The sequence below is a fragment of the Gallinula chloropus genome (assembly GCF_964237585.1).
Source record: "Gallinula chloropus genome assembly, chromosome: 1".
Taxonomy (NCBI): domain Eukaryota; kingdom Metazoa; phylum Chordata; class Aves; order Gruiformes; family Rallidae; genus Gallinula; species Gallinula chloropus.
This window is the reverse complement of record NC_140085.1, coordinates 108,287,947-108,306,758: the sequence shown is the minus strand read 5'-3', so window position 1 is coordinate 108,306,758 and position 18,812 is coordinate 108,287,947. Positions and strand designations below refer to the sequence as shown.

The window sequence follows — 18,812 nt, the reverse complement described above, 5'->3', positions numbered from 1 at the left end:
AGAACTTACTGGTTTGCGTTAATTCCAAGAGTATGCAGTAGCTACATTAATTCCCTAACATGAAATTAGTTGGTGGCTTTTTTTCCTCTCACCAAAATGAGTTATTTCAGGTCCTATGCCTGGTCAGAACTCAATATATTCCTTATTTGTGAAATTTGGTAAAGCAACAAAGAAAAAGTTTGCTTTTGTAGTCTAGATTTCTGAAGGAACAATTATTTAGTATTAATGCCATGAATTCAGTGTGTAACTGTGTGTATTTTTAATTACTGTATTGGTTCAAGATTTCTCTTTTTCATATAGATACAAAAAGTCTTTCAAGCAAGTGATCTGAAAAACAAATTTGGGAGATGTGAAATTTCCCAGTTCAAGTAGGTACAGTTTAATTAAACTTTGCAAAGAAAAGTCAAAAATCCTTAATTATCTATTTGTTTGGACTGTTTACCAATACCTTGCTTTTCAAGATATCCTTGGGAGCATCCTATATTATTCCTTTCATGTCTTATGTCTTCCAAGTGCTGCTGTGGAAAGTTTGATGCTGATGAGTTTCTTGGGGAAATACCTCTCTTGGGCTCTTTTATGTCCGTACCCTGACCAAACCAGTAAGGCTGAGCCTTGCTTCTCTGTTTCAAACTGTTGCTGAAATGTTGTTTTTTTTTTTTCCCAATATTTATTAGATGTCCTATGTTTGCAGGGTTGCTGACCCTTGCTATTTAAAAGAAAGTTCAGTTTAGAGATCTGCTGGCATAAGAGGACATGAATGGGAATACTCATATGTCCCTGTGGACAGGCATCAACTTAACTCATATTCCTTAGAGTGTTAACAAATGAGGCTGTCATTTGATAGCAGGTAAATAAATCTGCATCCTGTGTGTTATAAAGAGTCCATAAAATAGGTACTGTAAGACCTGCTTCATTTATTAAAGCTAGTAGGACCTCATTTTTTCAATATTCTGTTGTTTGTCCAATTGAAGGCCAGCAGGCAAAAGAGTCCAGTACATACAGTAAGGTCTGCAGTGCATCTGCACTGTTCTTAATAAGGTCATGATTCACCAAAACACATGTAATACTGTCTTCATTCTTAAACAGTTTCAAAACAAGCTTCCATCCTGTCCATAACATTATAAACTCAAGAGAAATCATATGCTTTTGTGTTGTGTTTTGTTTTATTGTTGTTTTTTTTCTACAGAAAACCTGAAGATGGCCGTGAAAGAATCAAAACGTCAGAGACTGGGTAATTGCATAATACAAAGTTACTTAAAACATTATTAAGAGACAATGATGCTATTAATTTAGAAAGTTCTCCTGTGGACAGTGAAAAGATGAAAAAATACATCTTTAGAGATCAGATAAGGCCCTCTAGAGGTTATATGAAGCTTCAAGACGTATCTTTCCTCCAACATCTTTTAGGATTAGAAGAAAGAAAAATGCTTTATTCCCTGGGACTGTCAATTTAGAAAGAAAAATGGTGCAGTAGGTAGGAAACTAGCTAGGAAGGAAACGTTATCAGTTTGCTCTGAACTTTCTTGTGGAAAGCTGCTTAAACAGGGGGTACAGATTTCACATTATCATTAGTAACCCAAGTTTTAAATAAGGAAAGGTCTGATGGGACAGTGAGATAGATAGAACAAAACAGAGAGCAAAAGCTAGAGACTAGAAGAAATGGAAGACTTTGGGAAAGGAATTACAAAATTACTTGTGTTATAGGTGAGACCGCAAAACTAAAGAGTATTTTATATGACGACAGATGATGCAATTCTGTGGTTCTGTGATACCATCTGTTCTGGTATCACAGTGTTTTCTGTAAACACATAAAGTGGCTAAATATGCAGAGGAGACAGTTCAGCTGAATAAGTCTGCTTTCAGAAGAGAAATGCCTATTAGCCAACTGTAAATACATGTATGTTGAAAATAGGAAGCAGATAGGAATTAAAGCAGTCTTTTGATTGGAATAATGAGGGCATAAACCTAATTAGCTAGAAAGGTGGAGTATGACCACTTTATAAATGATTTTATAACATCAAGGCAATTGACTACACAGTGGTCAGAATAGGTCACTTCCAGGGTTTTGTCCTTGTGAAGGTAGATCCGATCAGCACAATTTGGTTTCAGCACACAGAATGGGACTATTCTCATCCAATCATAATTGCTCAAGACTCTCTTTTTAAGCGATGGGGTTTTAGAGTTTTCTCATCTGGTATATTTAGGTGCCTTTTTAAGGAGGAGATCAGTTATGCCGAAGAACAACTTTTTTCTTTTCATCAACTACAATGGGAATCTAGATACCTGCACTGTAAACATAAATATTTGGTAAAATCAATTCCACTGCTGTATCTTTGCACAAACACTACAGGAATCACAGAAAACCCAATGTCAGTATATATTGGATCTAGCTTGCAGTACATTAGTAATGTTCTGACTTCATTTCTGCTTTGAAATAATACCTGAAATGTTACTTTGTCTCAGAAATTATTTTCTAGTTGATTCTTTTCATTTTAAATGTGTTTACCCCTTTGGGCAATCTCCTTGTTACTTCATCCTTGAGACTGCTGAGTCACAAGGGTAGCGATAATAGCTTTTGTTTGCTCAGCATGGCCTAGAGGTTATCAGAAATATGTAAGAAATTAAAGAGAAGAATTTTTCCATATATTGCAAACTATGCTCAGCAAAATGGCAGAATTAATCACCCCTTATCAAAAAGCACTGCTGAGTCAGTTGCAATTCAGTAGTATAAATGCTTAAGATTAAAAAAGGTTCGCACCTAAATTTAAGTAAATGGAGAAAAAAATTAGCAAGCATCATACTTGACACTACCTAATAGAAGCGATTGATTTGTATTATATTTTTGTAATGAATATATAAATTTCATAATTATTCAAGGTTCACCATCAATTTATTATGGCTTAAACTAGACCACCTGTTGAATAACAATAAACCTACTTTTCCTTTATTCAAATTCAGGTCTTTTGTAGGAATTGATATGACTCTTGAAGGGTTGGGTTTTTTTCACACAGTGAAAATAATAGTAGATAAAGAAAAAAACACCTGTTTTCCCAAGGTTTAAACCTACCTGATAATTGGTGTTTCTTCATGTGTCATCCTTGCCAGCCAAAAGTTAAAGATACTCTGGCTTTGCAAATGGAACCTGTGTTGGAATGAAATATTGTCTAGATGATAAGTCATATATCAGATTTATTTCATTATCTTGCATAACTAATCATCATCTCTGGTTTGTATTGCTAGTGTTGTTGTGATCTTCCACCTTTATTTTAACCAGCTGGTAACAGTTGAGAAAGTAAAGAATGAACTGGTTTTGGGTGTCAACTCAAGTAAAACTGATCTTACCAACACTTTGAAAATCGATGTGAACAGCATACAAGTCACAGGTAATGCTAATAAACATTTTTTCTCTATATAAATCCTTGAGAACTACAGGCAACCTGAATTAAAACTTTGTTTACAAACAACAAAGGGAGTGAAGACTCATTTATTGAAAAAGTATTGAGTAAGAACAACAAACTGAATGAAGAGTGCAGCTTCTGGAGAAGTACGCCCAAGGAACTGGGCGTACTATATTCCTCTATAAGCTTGGATAAAGTGTAAAGGGAAAAAAAAAGGAATGTGACTTTAAAGACTAGATAGTTTTAAATTCTGCAAATATACAAATACAGTGATTTTATGTAAGTACCAGAAAAATTATCAACGCCTAAAGGGAAGCCCAACAAGATCAATTGGAATCCTTATTACCTCAGTAAGCTTTAAAACAGACCCACACAGAGGATGAGGATAAAAAGTAATTGGAAGCCTTTGAAGAGCAAGTTAATTAGCTGACATTTGAAGACCTGCTGGAGATAATATTAAGTAGCAACTGATTGTTTTAAGAGGAGTGGGACATCTGGTGTGCAATGTCTCTTCCTCTGTTCTAAAAAGTGCATTTATTGCAAAGTACTTCAGATATTAGAGGCCTAAATTCAGAGTCTTGACATGTTTACATCTCTTTACTACTTGCACCACATATAAGAAGTTGTTCTGAACAACTGCATATCACTATGGAAAGCAATTGCTCATTATACTTCAAAAATGTCACCAAAGAAAATTAAGAGGAGCTTTCTAAAAGATTATATATCTATTGATGAGTTTTGAAAATCATCATTAAAATACCTCTCTTCACATGAGATATCCTCTGTCCATTCTATCAGGACTGGTTCAATAAAGTAACAACTGTAACTAATTAATAATCATATATGGCACTTTTGCATCATGTATCTCAGTATGTCCTACAAGAGAAGTGTTATTCCTATTTATGAGAGGAAGGGAACTACAAGACAGGTGGGACTTGTTTGAAATCACAGTTTTCACAGTGATTAAAAGCAACTTGCTTTCTTGCAAATTACCCCAGGTTAATTTGAACTCATTTATCTGATCTAAATACTGCTCTATAAGATGCAGGTGCTTTGAAAAATCCCCATAGTATAAAAAGTGTCAAGACAAATTTCAAGTTGAAGACAAAGAATAAAGAGAGATCAATACAGATTGTTCTGCCTTAGTAGGGTTATGATAGAGTTTGAGAAAAGGCTGGGAGCAGAGTGAGATGTTCAAAAGCAGGGAGGCAGGACACTGCTAGTGATTCGAAGAGAAATAGTCAGAAATAATGTGTGGTTTTTAACCTTTCTTTGAGTTGTATAAAGCTAAATACTGTGCTATATAAGGAGTTTATAATGAACTTGCTTTCTTCCAGAAGCTGCTGAAAGCCTTACTACAATGATGCCTTTAACTTCCTCAGGTCAGTATCTTTCATGAACCAGAAACCATTCTTTGCTATCAATACCACGCAATGAAACCTAAGACTTGCTGTTCAGCAGGGATCGCTTGGTAAAGCTGCCCTGGCTGTAGCTGGGGCTTGGCTGCTGGCGTCAAGCATTCAGTGATAGCTGTCCTTTGTTATTTCTGATCATTTGAGAAAGCATGATCTCCACCAACCACCTGAGCCACAAGCTGAAGTTTTCATGGATTTAGGAAAGTAGCTGAGGCTAGGGAGTCCTACTCTCATGCTGTGGTTGCCAATATACAGAGCATCATTGATTGATAAGACTTCTAGTGATGGTGGAAGGAAAGTCTATGACCTTAGGGCATGAAGCAGACACAACTCCTTGATCTCACAAATTCATTGAGTACAAACCTTCCAGAACTCAGTCAGACAGCTGAATAATACAGTATATGCTTTGTAGCACTAGATGCAGGTAGAGTTTCCACATACAAACTGCACAAAATTATCTCATACAAATTCTCCAGGGCAGGGTACCAGATCAGCACCTTCACACAATTTATGTGAGCCAAAGAAATGCATCTATGAATGCAGGGGCCAAGTGTTTACTGACAGTCTAATTACAGTGATAACAATAAAAGACTACTTATTAAGGTAGTTACAGGGCTACTACGGTGTATAGTCCAAAGTGTACAATTACTACAGCTTATTCCCAAGCATACTGTTGAAACTGCTTACAAATTTTCTCCTATCTGTACCTTCCTCTAGTACACTATATCAATGCTCCCCTGAGTCCTAAGTTCAATATTATTATTAATCATGCTCAAGAAGAAATTGGGAGGTGGGGAGAAGTGCCAGAGGAAGGGAGAAGTGTATTGGGAGTCATTAGCACCCAATACTGGAATGGAAATAATGTTCCTGGTGTGAATTCCTTTCCCCTTGATCTTAGGTCTGCTGTAGGTCATTTTCATACGGTTGCTGACATGCGCCTCCTTGCTCTTTCTGTTTCAGTCCAAATCCCATGATATAGCCAAATTTTACTGTATGTGGTATGTTTACATCTGCTGGATGCTTGGGGTTTAGCCCCAAGATTGTCGTTAAGGGTAATTCATCATTATCCACCTCCTGTTACTTTAGTGAAATTGCACAGGAATTGCCCATTTGTGATTTGTGCTTATAGCACTGATGTCACTGTCTTGTGATCCTCCCTCCTTTCATGCCTTTTGCTCTCAACTCGTATGTGCACTTTTGAGAATGCCTGAAACAATCAACAGTCTTCAAGATGTAGCTTCCTGATAACTGTTTTATTAGAACTGCTTGCTCATGCATGCTACCCATGTTTTAGGTCTTTTAATGTTTCATTCCTTTAAAAATAGTGATGCTTTAGAAAATATTTAGATAGATAGGTAGATACATATATATCATATAACACTTTGGAAACTACTGGGAGAGTGTGAATGAAGCTTTCTTCTCTAAATGTAGCTGTGGGAGAACAGTCTATCCACTTGCACCCTCCCTGTGCCTTCTGCTGGGCGTTCTCTCTCTCTGTGTCTCTCTGCCAGAGGAACTTTGTTGACACAGGAATGCTCCATAATCCATTTAACACAAAGTGTCTTAGTATTGGTTTTATGTTTGCTAAATAAGCATGTTTTGATAGAAAATTAATAGGAAGTCCTCATGCAAGTTTGTGCACTAATAGGTCTGGGAGAGCAGGAACATCTACCAAAACTAAGTCTCTGATAGCCAATGAGCAGCAACTTCTGCCAGCAAAACCCATACATGTAAAACAGTAGAGAAGGCCTTGCTACGTCTTTTGCTTTATTCTTTCGTCTTGTAAACTAAGGGACAGGGTCAATTAACTGTAGAGACATGGGGATCTTTATCAGCTGAGGACATCATCCTCCTACACACATATTTGAGTCTTAACGTAGAAGGTAAAAATAGTTAATAGAGATGTTAATGCAAATTCAAATAGGGAAAAAAAGAAGACCCTTTGGGGACTGGAAACAAGGGCATTCTCAGTGACTCTTACTAAGGGTACCACTAAGTGCAAGTTGTGTTGGAGCAATCACAAATAAGCATTCCATTTTTCCAGAATGTTTTGCACTTTACTCTCACTAATAGAAATCTAATGTACGTAGGCATTTGCTCATGTCTAAACATGTATGTACACAGGTATGTATGTATGCCTCCATGTAAATACACAAATACTAGATCTCTTTGAGGCTACTTTCCTCACACTGCAATAATAGATTTCTTGAACAGTTTATTGTTATTTAAAAGAAAATGTATATATACTATTTAGTACTCATATTAAAGTTGTCATAATTTCTCTTGTGTCAACAGATCCCACAAGTCTAATTACAAGTACCTTGGCACCGACTTCAGGTCAGAACTTTTACATATCAGGGGAAGAAAAGAAATACTAACTGTTACTTTAAGGGAGGAGGCAGGGGGGGAACAAAAGTCTTTTTGAAGTTATTGAAAAGCCTGTGACTAGAACTGAAAGATTTAAAATCCACTTGGGTTCCACATTGGGTTTGTTATGTTTGTCATGACATTTTACCTTCAGGATCAAACCACTCAAGCTGGCATTACCATATCATTAGCTAAGTAGGGGTTCAGGGACACAGCAACTAATTGTCTCACTGAGAGAGCAAGAAGTAGAGTTCTAATGTTGGGTTGTGTTTGCCCAGGTTCAGGACAACTCACCACAAGCAAGCCCTCAACAACTGTTGGTAGGTAACTATGTATGGGGAGGTTAAATGAATCTGTCTGAGATCTTAGAATTAAACTGTGTACAGTCACATCTCATATCATTCCATTCTCTCTTCCCAGTCCACCAAATATATGACATGTGGGTTTACTTTTGATGTAAATAAGGAGACCTCCTCAATGAGAAGGGACTTTTAAGGGGTGTATATTGATATAAATATATTGACACTGATATTCGGTGCTCATTTTGTTTCCTATTATTTCCTGGGACCTTTTGAAAATAAAGTTAATTAAAAAATTAAAAAACCCAATACCAACACCCCACCCCCCCCAAAAAAATCAAAACCACAAAAAACCAAAAAATCCACAAAAGCCAACCCAAAACACAACCTGCTAGCAAACTCCCACATGACTTCAAATGGAGAGAAATGCAAAGGTGTTTGAATCTTTGAAAAACTTACTTTAACCTCATTAAACAGTGAAATACATATGACATTTATAAGCATTTTTTAATGGGTCTAATTTATTTAATGGCATTTTTTAGTTGAGTACAGGAATTACATCGCAATTTGGGGCAATTTGCTGTTTAAAAATATTTCCCTAGAAAATGTTAATTTCATTCTATCCAGTAGGTGGCAATGCTGTTTAGTTTTCTGAGTTGAAGTCTAAAACTAGAATTGATCATGTCATATATAAACAATGTTTTCTTGTGCAATACATATTCCTAGATTATGGGTTGGCTTTTTGTTCTGAGTCTAGAACACACAGTTGCATCGCTGCTCATCTGTGGCAATTAATTCATTGGCACTGCACCACCTCCTGCACTTGACTAAAGGATGTTTGGTGTACTTCCATTACCAGTTGGATGCAAAATGGCAGTTCTTTGGCATTACACTGTCTGCACTGATAACACTGAAAGTGTTTTGTAAAGCACTGTGCAATTCTACAATACATCCAAACCAATTTCAATCTTTGTCACTTTTACTAATATACAATACAGTATCCCGCAAGCATTTAATTAATCAGATTGCAGAATGGTTTTATTAAAAACGTTAATCGAGCAATATGGTTAGAGGCTGCAAGACCAGTTGTACAACTTTATATCTTCTAAGTGAATATTTTCCATTAAATTTATGCAGTTATTCAAGAATTGTGAAATTAGTAGTTATCCAAAGCTTATTTGACCCAGTTTCTCAGCATTCTGACTGAGAAACTAGCTGCCACTGGCCTAGACAGGTGGACCCAGCTGGGTTAAAAACTGGCTGGATGGACGGGCTCAAAGGGTGGTGGTAAATGGAACCAAATCCAGCTGAAGGCCGGTCACGAGTGGCGTCCCCCAGGGCTCAGTCCTGGGTCCGGTCTTATTCAACATCTTTATCAATGACCTTGATGAAGGGATTGAATGCTCCCTCAGTAAGTTTGCAGATGACACTAAACTAGGAGGAAGTGTTGATCTGCCTGAGGGTAGGGAGGCTCTTCAGAGAGATCTGAACAGACTGGACCGATGGGCTGAGACCAATGGGATGAAGTTGAACAAGGCCAAGTGTGGAGTGCTGCACAAGGGACATAACAACCCCATGCAGTGCTACAGGCCTGGGGGAGACTGGCTGGAGAGCTGTCAGGCAGAGAAGGACCTGGGGGTGTTGGTTGACGGCAGGCTGAATATGAGACAGCAGTGTGCCAGGGTGGCCAGGAAAGCCAATGGCATCCTGGCTTGTATCAAAAACAGTGTGGCCAGTAGGTCTAGGGAGGTAATTGTGCCCCTGTACTCGGCATTGGTGAGGCCACACCTCAAGTGCTGCGTCCAGTTTTGGGCTCCTCACCATAAGAAGGACATTGAGGTCCTCGAGCGAGTACAGAGAAGGGCAACCAGGCTGGTGAAGAGGCTGGAGGGCAAATCCTATGAGAAGCAGCTGATGCAGCTGGGGCTGTTTAACTTTGAGAAGAGGAGGCTGAGGAGAAACCTTATCACCACCTACAACTACCTGAAGGGAGGTTGTAGAGAGGTGGGCGATGGTTTCTTCAGCCAGGAGACAGGAGATAGGACAAGGGGCAATGGCATGAGGCTGTGCCAGGGCAGGTTTAGATCGGATATTAGAAAAAAAATTTTTACTGAAAGAGTTGTCAGGGCCTGGAACAGGCTGCCCAGGGAGATGGTTGAGTCACCTTCCCTGGATGTGTTCAAAAAAAGGGTAGATGAGGTACTTAGGGATACGGTTTAGCTTAGGCTGGGAATGGTTGGACTTGGTGATCTTCAACCAACCTTGTGATTCTGTGATTATTTTAGCTGTATGGTTTTGTTCACTTTCTACGACCTACTGGAATTCTACAGATGTCTAACACCAAAGCCATCTAAAGACTAAAGCATGTTCACAGTGGATGAACATTTATGCTCTAGGAAATGCTATTAGTCAGATTCCATAATTCTAAAGGATCTGCCCATGTATTCTTTTTTGCAGAAATTTTCTCTTAACTTACAAATTTAATTACAAATATGAAAATAATAGGGTATCTGATATTCCTGGTGTTTTGAAACCCAGACTTGAAGGCTTTCATTTTTGAGATATACTGGTTAAAAAATGAGATCCTTTGGCATAATGAAGTATAACATCGTGATGTGTTGAAGTTGAAGAAATTAAATTAAATTGCATTCAACTAGAACCAGAGATTTTTTTACTGTTATTTAAACTGAATTACAGTTTTCTTATGTTATTCAAGCATAAGAAATTGGAAAATGTTTTTTATTATATTGTATAAAATAGTTTATTTGAAGAGAAGGAAATGGGAATTCATAGAAATTTCTTTCCAGTCCTACTTCAAGCGTAGTTTCAAAAGATATATCACTTCTGAGAACCTACTCCATTCTGTGAAATATTTAACTTTTTAGTATGTGATATTTCATTCCAGGCTTCTAAAAATGCGGTTTTGTAAAACACAATAGAGTGGGTGATTTGATTTGTGCTAGAGTAACCAAAGGTAAGTCAATTTTCCTTCGTAGTGAAACTTCATTACTGCTGGCCTGTTATTGCTGTTGTCCTTATTATTTCAGCTGAGTGTTTGCCACCTGCTGAACTTTGTGATGATGGTATAACCTGCATTGGAAAAGATTTATTTTGTGATGGAGTGTTGAATTGCCCGGAAGGTTCAGATGAATCTGAAAAAAGATGTGGTAAGAATGTAAACCCCTGTAAACCTGTCTTATTAAACATGTTCAAATGAGTCAGTAGCTTGTAAATACTTCATAGGCCACAAAATGCACAGTGAAAACCAAATCAATTCTATTAAAAATAATGAGTATTGTTATAATCTTTATATTGTGAATAGAAAGAGTTTTCTTTAAAATTATCATTGACAAAAAATACACTCAATAAATAATGAAGAAATACTACAAATTGGCTACGTAAATATAATATGGAAATATGGTTTAATATATTATTTTATTGATATTTAATATCTATAAATAAATATTGAGTGTGTTATAAAATAGAAAATTCATATGAAGTTCTGTACCAATAATACCAAATAATGTTCTTTCCAAATAAGATTTGCAGCCTGGGCAGACAAGTGTGACTGTTGTCACGGCAGGATGGAGCTCTGGCAGGAGCTCTTAACTCTGTTGGCCTCTCACCTGTAATCTCACAGCTCTGAGTGCTAGGGAATAGGAGTGTCTGCATGACTGGGACACAAAAATTTGAGCTGCTGGCACCACAGTCAGAATTGCAAGATGATAATGTGAAAATCTGAACAACCGGCTCTAGGTGGCCCTGCTCGAGCAGAGGATTGGACCAGATGATTCCAGAGGTCCCTTCCAACCTCAACTACTCTGTGATTCCATGAAAATCATACAAACTTGAAACATGACTGATACTTAATGGGAAAAGTTTATAACCTTGAGCACGTCTGTTTGCCTTTATCTGACTGGCTTTTTGTGCAGAGCAGCCACTGCTGCGTGTAGCCATGAATGCTGTGAAATTCCACCCATCAGTCTGACTACTTTGCTGCTTACCAAAGTGTGTGTGAAGCTTTTTACAGGGGAGGCATGTGTCTTAATGCTGTAGGCATTGCTCTTCAGTCTCAGCTCTCAGTTAAGTCAGCAAAGTTTTCCTGCAAATAGAACTTTTGCAGATGTTTTAGGAGGAGTCAGAGCAATTAAGTCCCTAACTGTTTGTTTGGTTTGGGTTTTTGGGGGTTTTGGATTTTTTTATATATAGAATTTGGTACTAGAAATCTGGAAAGCTTGTTTTGCTTCTGCTATGAGAACAGTCTTCTGAGTTTCCCTGAGAGTAACAGTCAGGGTTGTCTGGCCGGTGCTTTCAGAAACATGTAAAATGCAGAGCTCTGCTTTAAAAACAAACAAGCAAGTAAAAGAGCTATTTTTTTAAGAAGCATCTGCAAGCCTGACTCTGAAGGCTAATGACCTGCCTGACCCCTTCTGCCAGAAGTAGCATTTTCTTCAAGAAAATAAAACCAAAAAAACCCAACAAAAAATCCCAACAGTGAACTGCAGGCCTGCCCATTACCTGAGTGTATCCATCTCAGAAGGAAGATTTAGCTGAACCTTTCAGGGAAAATATCCACTGAAACACATCCAAGTGTCTCTTTAGTATAACAGCTGCATCCAGCTAAATCGTCTCTGATCCAGTCCCCCTGCAGTTGAGGAAATCAGAAGGTTTTAAGCAGCCTCAGCTAGACCCTTGTTCCACTGCAAGCATCAGTCATTCATTTCTACTACCATGCCATTGTTCTGAGCCATAGATTTTGTTTATGTTAGTTTGGTTTGGTTTAGATACAGCTTAATACAAAAAAAAAAGTGCTGATCCTTATAGTTCAAAAGTAACATTTAGTTAGTATATATGAGTCTGAGTTTATAAATTTTGGTCACATTTTATTAAAGGTGTTACAGTCAGACCTGTTATAGGAACTTAACTGATCAGAACTTAACTGATATTCAGACATCGGTAAAGACAAAAAATAAGTTCTCTTGCTTGCAGTCGAAGCTATGTTTACATGACTCAGCTGTACCCTGGAGGCTACACAGTGGTTTCAGTTATGAATTATGGTTGAGAGATTTCAGCTGAGGCATAGCCTCTTACCCACGTGGCTTTTGGGTCTGATTTGCATCTCTCCCTGAATCCCTAACAAATACGAATTGTGAATGCCCTGCTCCTTTGTACCTGAGGATGTTATTTCTTAATCAGTGTTTTAACATTCTCTAAGGAATATGCACAACTGACCTGAAAATTTCAGGAATGTCCATTGAAGAGAAAAAAAAGACAGAATGCCATAAGGAAACTAACTACAGTTACAGTCCACTTCAGGGAGCTGGATGATTTGCTCCTGTTTGTCTTCACCGAAGCCTGGTATTTCCAAGCAAGTCACTCAGTTACCATTAGTTTAGCAGTTTCAGCTCATAACCTTACAGAAATACAATTCTGTCTGGAAGATAAATTGTTGTTCCATGACTCTTATGTTACATTTTCAGGCTTAAAATTTTCCATCCAAAAACTCAGACCTGCTCTAAATTTATATATTTAGATTTCTTAGCAGACTGCAAAACCAGTGGAATGAGTGGCAATAAGCTGTATGTACATTTGGGATACCTGCCAATTTTTCCACCGCTCTGATTTTTTCACTTATGTCCCATCCCTAGGGTAACTTAGTACAGTCATATAAAAGCTAAAATTGTCTAGGTTTTCAGAAGTGCCTTAGAGTTTCATAATGAGTTTTACAGCCGATTCATAATTCATGCTACAAGTGCTCTTGCACACAGGAGAGTGGCTGCCTTTTAAAGCTGTACCCAGATAAGTAGTGGATGTACCGTTTAAGACCAGGTTAGATGGGACCCTGAGCAGCCTGGTCTGGTGGAGGGTGTCCCTGTCCAAGGCAGGGAGTTTGGAACTAGGTGATCTTTAAGGTCCCTTCCAACCCAAAGCATTCTATCATTCTGTGAAACAACTTGGTTTGTTTTTTCCAGTTTGGTTATTATTCCCTATGGTACTTCTGATATGTTGGTGGTTTAAAATATAGGATACAAGGGTGAATATTAATAGTGTCTTCCTGCTTTAGACATAATTCAGTAAAATCTCAGATTCTCAGCAGAGATTTAGGCAACTGAACACCTTTATTTATTTTGGTTCTATTGATTAAAATTATCTTGAAAGGTTTCTTTCTGGCTCTGCAATGCAGTGCAATAACAAAAGGCATTGTAAAAGTGCAGTTAGCAATTCCAATGAAAGGGTCTCTAGAGGAATGTGAAAGTCTGAACAGCATCTATTAATAATGGTTGGCGTTGCTGAAAAGCAGCCATGTAGCACATAAGTGTAAGGAAGGGGAGACTGGAGGCTTATCCCAGGAGGTATTTCTCTCTGTGGACTCTCTTTGCAGTTATTATAGTCTAGGCTAACATTTTGTGATTACCTACCTCACAGCATCACTACAGCACTGAGAGAGATTAATCATATGTACGCCAGGATGTAATGTACTGCCTTTGGCAGAGAAAGGTCCTGTCAAGTGAAATATGTGGGCTTGATCTAACCAGTTTGGGAAGCTTCTCCCTGCAATTCAAGGGTAACAGGATTAAGACCTCCTAATGTGCACTGTATGCAAAATCATTAAATAGAAATGGACAGCAAGAGGCATGTTAGGGGAGCAGTGGAAGTGGTTCCGACAAAAGATGTCTCTTGTCTCATTAGGACAACAACCAACGCTTTCCTGAGTGCTCCTGGAGGAGACAAAAATGTAATGCCTTCTGTGACCCTGCCCACCTTTGACCACAGCTGCTTCCCTGCAGTGAGGAAGCACTGTGGATTTCTTCAGGGAAATAGGAGTGGCCCCGGTTATCTTCCTGACATACTAAGCACTCAGTACTGCTAGGCTGTGAATGAGCAGCCTAAGGATTTTTGCCTGAATCTTTCTGTCCTGTTTGAAATTAGTCAGTGTCTCTTAAGAGATAAAAAGAAAAAAATAGAAGGAAACAAGAACAGAAATGCATTGTTGTCAAGAGCAAACTTTTGTTATTAATTTTATTATAACAGTATGCTATGTCTCTTTTTATTCCTGACAGTGCTATAAACTCCTTTTTAGATAAGCATGTGTCTTGGTAACCACATGCTATCAGTACCACTTTTTTGCACTCTTCATTAATAACAAGCTGAGAACGTTCCTTCTTTTCCCACTGATTTTATTCTTCTCCACGGGAAATGCTTGTAAATATTAGCCCATTGGCAATGACAGGAAACACATGAACAAAAATGGAGAAAAAAGTACTTCTATACTAATACCCAGCTCTAATGCTGTAGCTTTTATTCTAAAAAGGTTATATAGACTAATAACTCTCTCTTTCACGGACTTTGTTTCTCTGTGCATTTACAATCTTATGTGGTCTGTTTTCCTCTCAAAGGCTATGAAGATTGCAAAAGGCAGCATGTTTCTGTTCAGGCTCATGCATTAGACATACCATCGTTAGTGAAGTTCATTCTTCACAGGCTTTGTTAACAGTCCATGCCTGAACCTGACTGAAACAAAGCTAATTTTTATGTTGTGTTTGTTACAGTGGTAGTCAGAAAGAATTTTACACTTATAAAATGAACAGACAAGGAGAATCAATTAATCATTTTATATATCATTTCCCTGGGGAGGACTATGCTCAATAAAATTTCAATTTAATTTTCAATATTATTGACTATTTGTGATTTGGATAGTCATTATTGGTATGATTTTATTTCTGATGTTAATGAAAACCTCTATCTAATTTCTTGTTTATCTGCCTCAAATTGACAAACTTGCCCTTATCTCTCCAGATAATCATGTATGGTACTAATTTTATCCTTATTTGTAAGTTCTATGATACTTTCTGGAAATCTGAAGGAAAAACATCAGATTCCTGACAGAATGTTTGAGATGCAGCAAAAGCTTCAACAGTGCTTCAGTGTCTGATGAAATAAAATAACTCTACATGAACTAGCATTTTCAATCTTGCTCAGGCTTGAAAATACTTTTATTTTTAAAAAATAACTGATTTGTAAACAAAGAACATGCTTAGAATGGAATAGCAGCACCAAGGAAACAAAGCTAATAAAAGCTTTTTGAAAAAATACATAATGATGGATGACATTTGTCTCAGATGAATGAATTCGATAGCTGGCAGGAAACTCAGGATATCCACTTATCTTTGAGTACTTAGTGATATATAAGGAACTAGGAAGCTCATAAAACTAGAGATAGCAATAGTCAACTATACCCCTTCTTGCTTTTATCCACATGATATCAAATTGTTTCTGGTACTGCAAACACAGTTTCCTGATTTAAAATAGCTCTAGATAAGAACCATTAAGGCAAGATCATGTTTCCTTACAAATATATAAAATAAAATTAAAGAAGGAGAGTTGCATTGGTTGAATCCAGATGTTGGATTTGAATTATTTGTATTGATTTGGACTAGTTTGGATTTTCTCTAATTTTAAAGTGATGTATCTATAGTATTTTTCTTCTGATATAGTACCTAGAGATAAAATAGTTATGTGCATTAGAAGTGGGATTAAGTTGTTAGTGTGTTTTACTTTGTATTCCCATTGCTGCTTACAAAGCATTTTCAAGTTAATCCATGTAAACCTATATGTAAGATCTCTCTTATTTTGGCTCCAATTCTGCTTTTCAAATGGCATTTTGACAAATGTTTTTCATTATATCTTTACAGCTGCAGTTTGTGATGGAAAATTTATGTTGACTGATTCCTCTGGGTTTTTTCACTCTATGAATTATCCAAAACCGTATAATGCAAATATTGTTTGCCAATGGATTATAAAGTAAGCCACTTTCCAATAATTTTCTACCTAATTTTTGTTATCATTAGTATTATTATTATGAGGTCATATTGTTTCCTTCACATCAATCTCATGCCATTTGTTTGTATTCCCAAATACCCTAGCTTGGAAAATATGTAATAGCATTTTCTCTTTAGTATTTATGTAGCTTTTCTTTTAAAACTTGCATGTGTAAAAACCATAACTATATAAATAGTTTTCCTGTTAAAATAATAGTTATGATTTTGAGAAATCTGTGTATTACATGCATGCACAGAAACATATTTATAAGCTCAAAATAAATACAGTAAATACCAGTCTTTAGGCAATGATGCAGATTACTAACGGATGGAATTCTCAAAAATTCCCTTGTCATTTACAGGTACACATTTAATCTGGGAATTAAGAGCACTTGTGCTCCCAAGTCTCCTAGGAATATATCTTAAAAGTGCATGAGCATCTATAATAGCACCAAATGCCTTTTAAGTCCTAGGCAGAAGTGGAATTTTTTTAACCAAGGACACGTACCCACAGGGATGGACGCTCTAGGTCCACTTCATAGCCCAGGGAGAGAACAAATGATAGTCACAGTATATGACAAAACTCATCCTGAAGTGCACATCTCAAGTTAGAAGATTGCAAGCTGGAACCTCCCAGATATCCCTACAATGACTGTCCATTCAGAAGTTACTGCTTCGAAATGCAGTAATTATTATTGCTGTGTGATAACGGCCATTCTTTGAGAAACACTAATTTGGTAGAAGAGTTTCAAAAGAGGTTAAGGGCATGTCCTTAAAATTGGATCAGATTTGGATTTCTCATTCAAAATGCTCCTTTGAAAATGCTAGCCTTGGAGTATGTTCATGACATTCATCTTGACACTTCAGGAGAAAGTCATAGGTTTTTGGCTGTTTAGCACATTTGTTCCTTCTCATCTTCAGCAGGAGTCTTCACCAATAATCACTGGCTACACCTGGTTTTAAAATATAGGTGTGTCACAGGAAAAACATGAAAATGTATCCTTCAGACTATAAAACTGGAACTGACTTGTTCCTCAGTTTCTGGTGTCACAGAATTTGGGCATAGTAAATAGTCATATCTCAAGTGCACTATTTCCTTCTAAGCTTTTCATTTTGCTTCAAACACTGTGATAGCTGCAAGCAAGATTGTATTAGGTAGATATCTATATCAGGTATGTAGCTAACAAAAGCTACATGAGTAGTTGCAAATAATATAGTACAGATGCTGCTGATCTGTATAGTTACAGATTGGTGAATGACAAAAAAAATCTGGCAACGCTGACAGTAAAGCCATGAAAAAAGTCAATGTAGTACTCAAATATTGTCACCATTTTGAACAGAATTGTCTCTTTGAAGGAACATTTTGGCTTTTCCAGTAACCAGTGAGAAACATTTTGTCCTCCTGTTTTTATTCTCCCCATAAAAATGTGTTAAAATTGACCCTATAATACATTCAAGATTTTATTTCTCTTCTGCCTTTCTTTTTCTAGAAAGATTTCCTTATTATCTTTAGGAAAACTTTTTACATTTCACCTCATTTAACTCCTCCCCAAATTGAGATGTGATTTCCTCTCCTTTTAAAACAGCAGAAAGAGAACTATGTTCAATATTCCCCTGAAACCTGGGAGGGGGGGGGGGGTGGTTGAAAGATTAAATATCAACTGCATGTTTTACTCTTTTCAAATGAAATAATTTTTTGGTTTTGTGGGGTTTTTTCCTATGGAGATTTTTTTTTTTTATAATGCAAATTCCAATATTTACTTCATGGTTCTCTATTAATCAGTACTGATAAGCATCATCAGATTGCTGTTGAAAAACTATTTGCATTGGGTCTCTCAATTCCAGAAAGCAACAAAAATTGGTATCAGAAGATAAGCTGATTGTGATAGTAGAGGTTTAGAACTGAATACCATATATGTTTAGTGGAAGAGCAATGGGAGAGCTACTTAGATTATCGTAAAAGCTTAACTGCAGGAAAATAAACCCCAGTATTTTTTAAAACTTTCGTTAAGGTAACTTTTGTTATTAAAATTACTGGGTGATGGTAAGATTTGATAGCATGTTCTCAAACAGCGGGTTTGAGATCCTCAAATTTCCATGAAAATCCTGGTTTTGACAGGATTTTGGACTTTCTGGGGACAGATTTTGGTATCTTGCTATTAACACTGATACCAGGATACCACTTACCTGACTTCTGAAAGCCTACCTGAGCAGTTGGATGTTATCTATTAGTAACATGTATTAAAAAGTAATTGTAAATTAATGAGATGCAGAGGGGGAAAAAGTACAACTATTTAGCTAAATACCACATTCTAGAGTTGACAAGATTTAGTTCCTAAAATATACTTAATTACAGTGAGTAAAGGAATATGTCTTCTGTTACAAAAAGTTTATGCCCTATTCCTTTGGTAATTTTATGTGTTTGAACTTAGAAAAATAGCTCATCTTGATTAATAATCATTATTAATGTAATTTTTCATTATTTCTGATCTTAACATATTTCAAGCACACAAT

The 18,812-nt window shown here is 36.9% G+C and overlaps 1 protein-coding gene across 1 annotated transcript in view; it reads left to right on the top strand.

Moving 5' to 3' along the window:
- The window catches only part of TMPRSS15 (transmembrane serine protease 15), a gene marked incomplete at both ends in the record, with an annotated part of 58,521 nt that overhangs the window by 3,192 nt on the left and 36,517 nt on the right, over positions 1 to 18,812 (top strand). The window contains 8 exons of the mRNA XM_084279154.1: positions 301 to 368; positions 1,187 to 1,231; positions 3,241 to 3,383; positions 4,736 to 4,780; positions 7,109 to 7,150; positions 7,459 to 7,500; positions 10,527 to 10,646; positions 16,173 to 16,281. Coding sequence (XP_084135280.1) covers positions 301 to 368; positions 1,187 to 1,231; positions 3,241 to 3,383; positions 4,736 to 4,780; positions 7,109 to 7,150; positions 7,459 to 7,500; positions 10,527 to 10,646; positions 16,173 to 16,281 — 614 coding nt within the window. The remainder of the gene's footprint in view (positions 1 to 300; positions 369 to 1,186; positions 1,232 to 3,240; positions 3,384 to 4,735; positions 4,781 to 7,108; positions 7,151 to 7,458; positions 7,501 to 10,526; positions 10,647 to 16,172; positions 16,282 to 18,812) is intronic.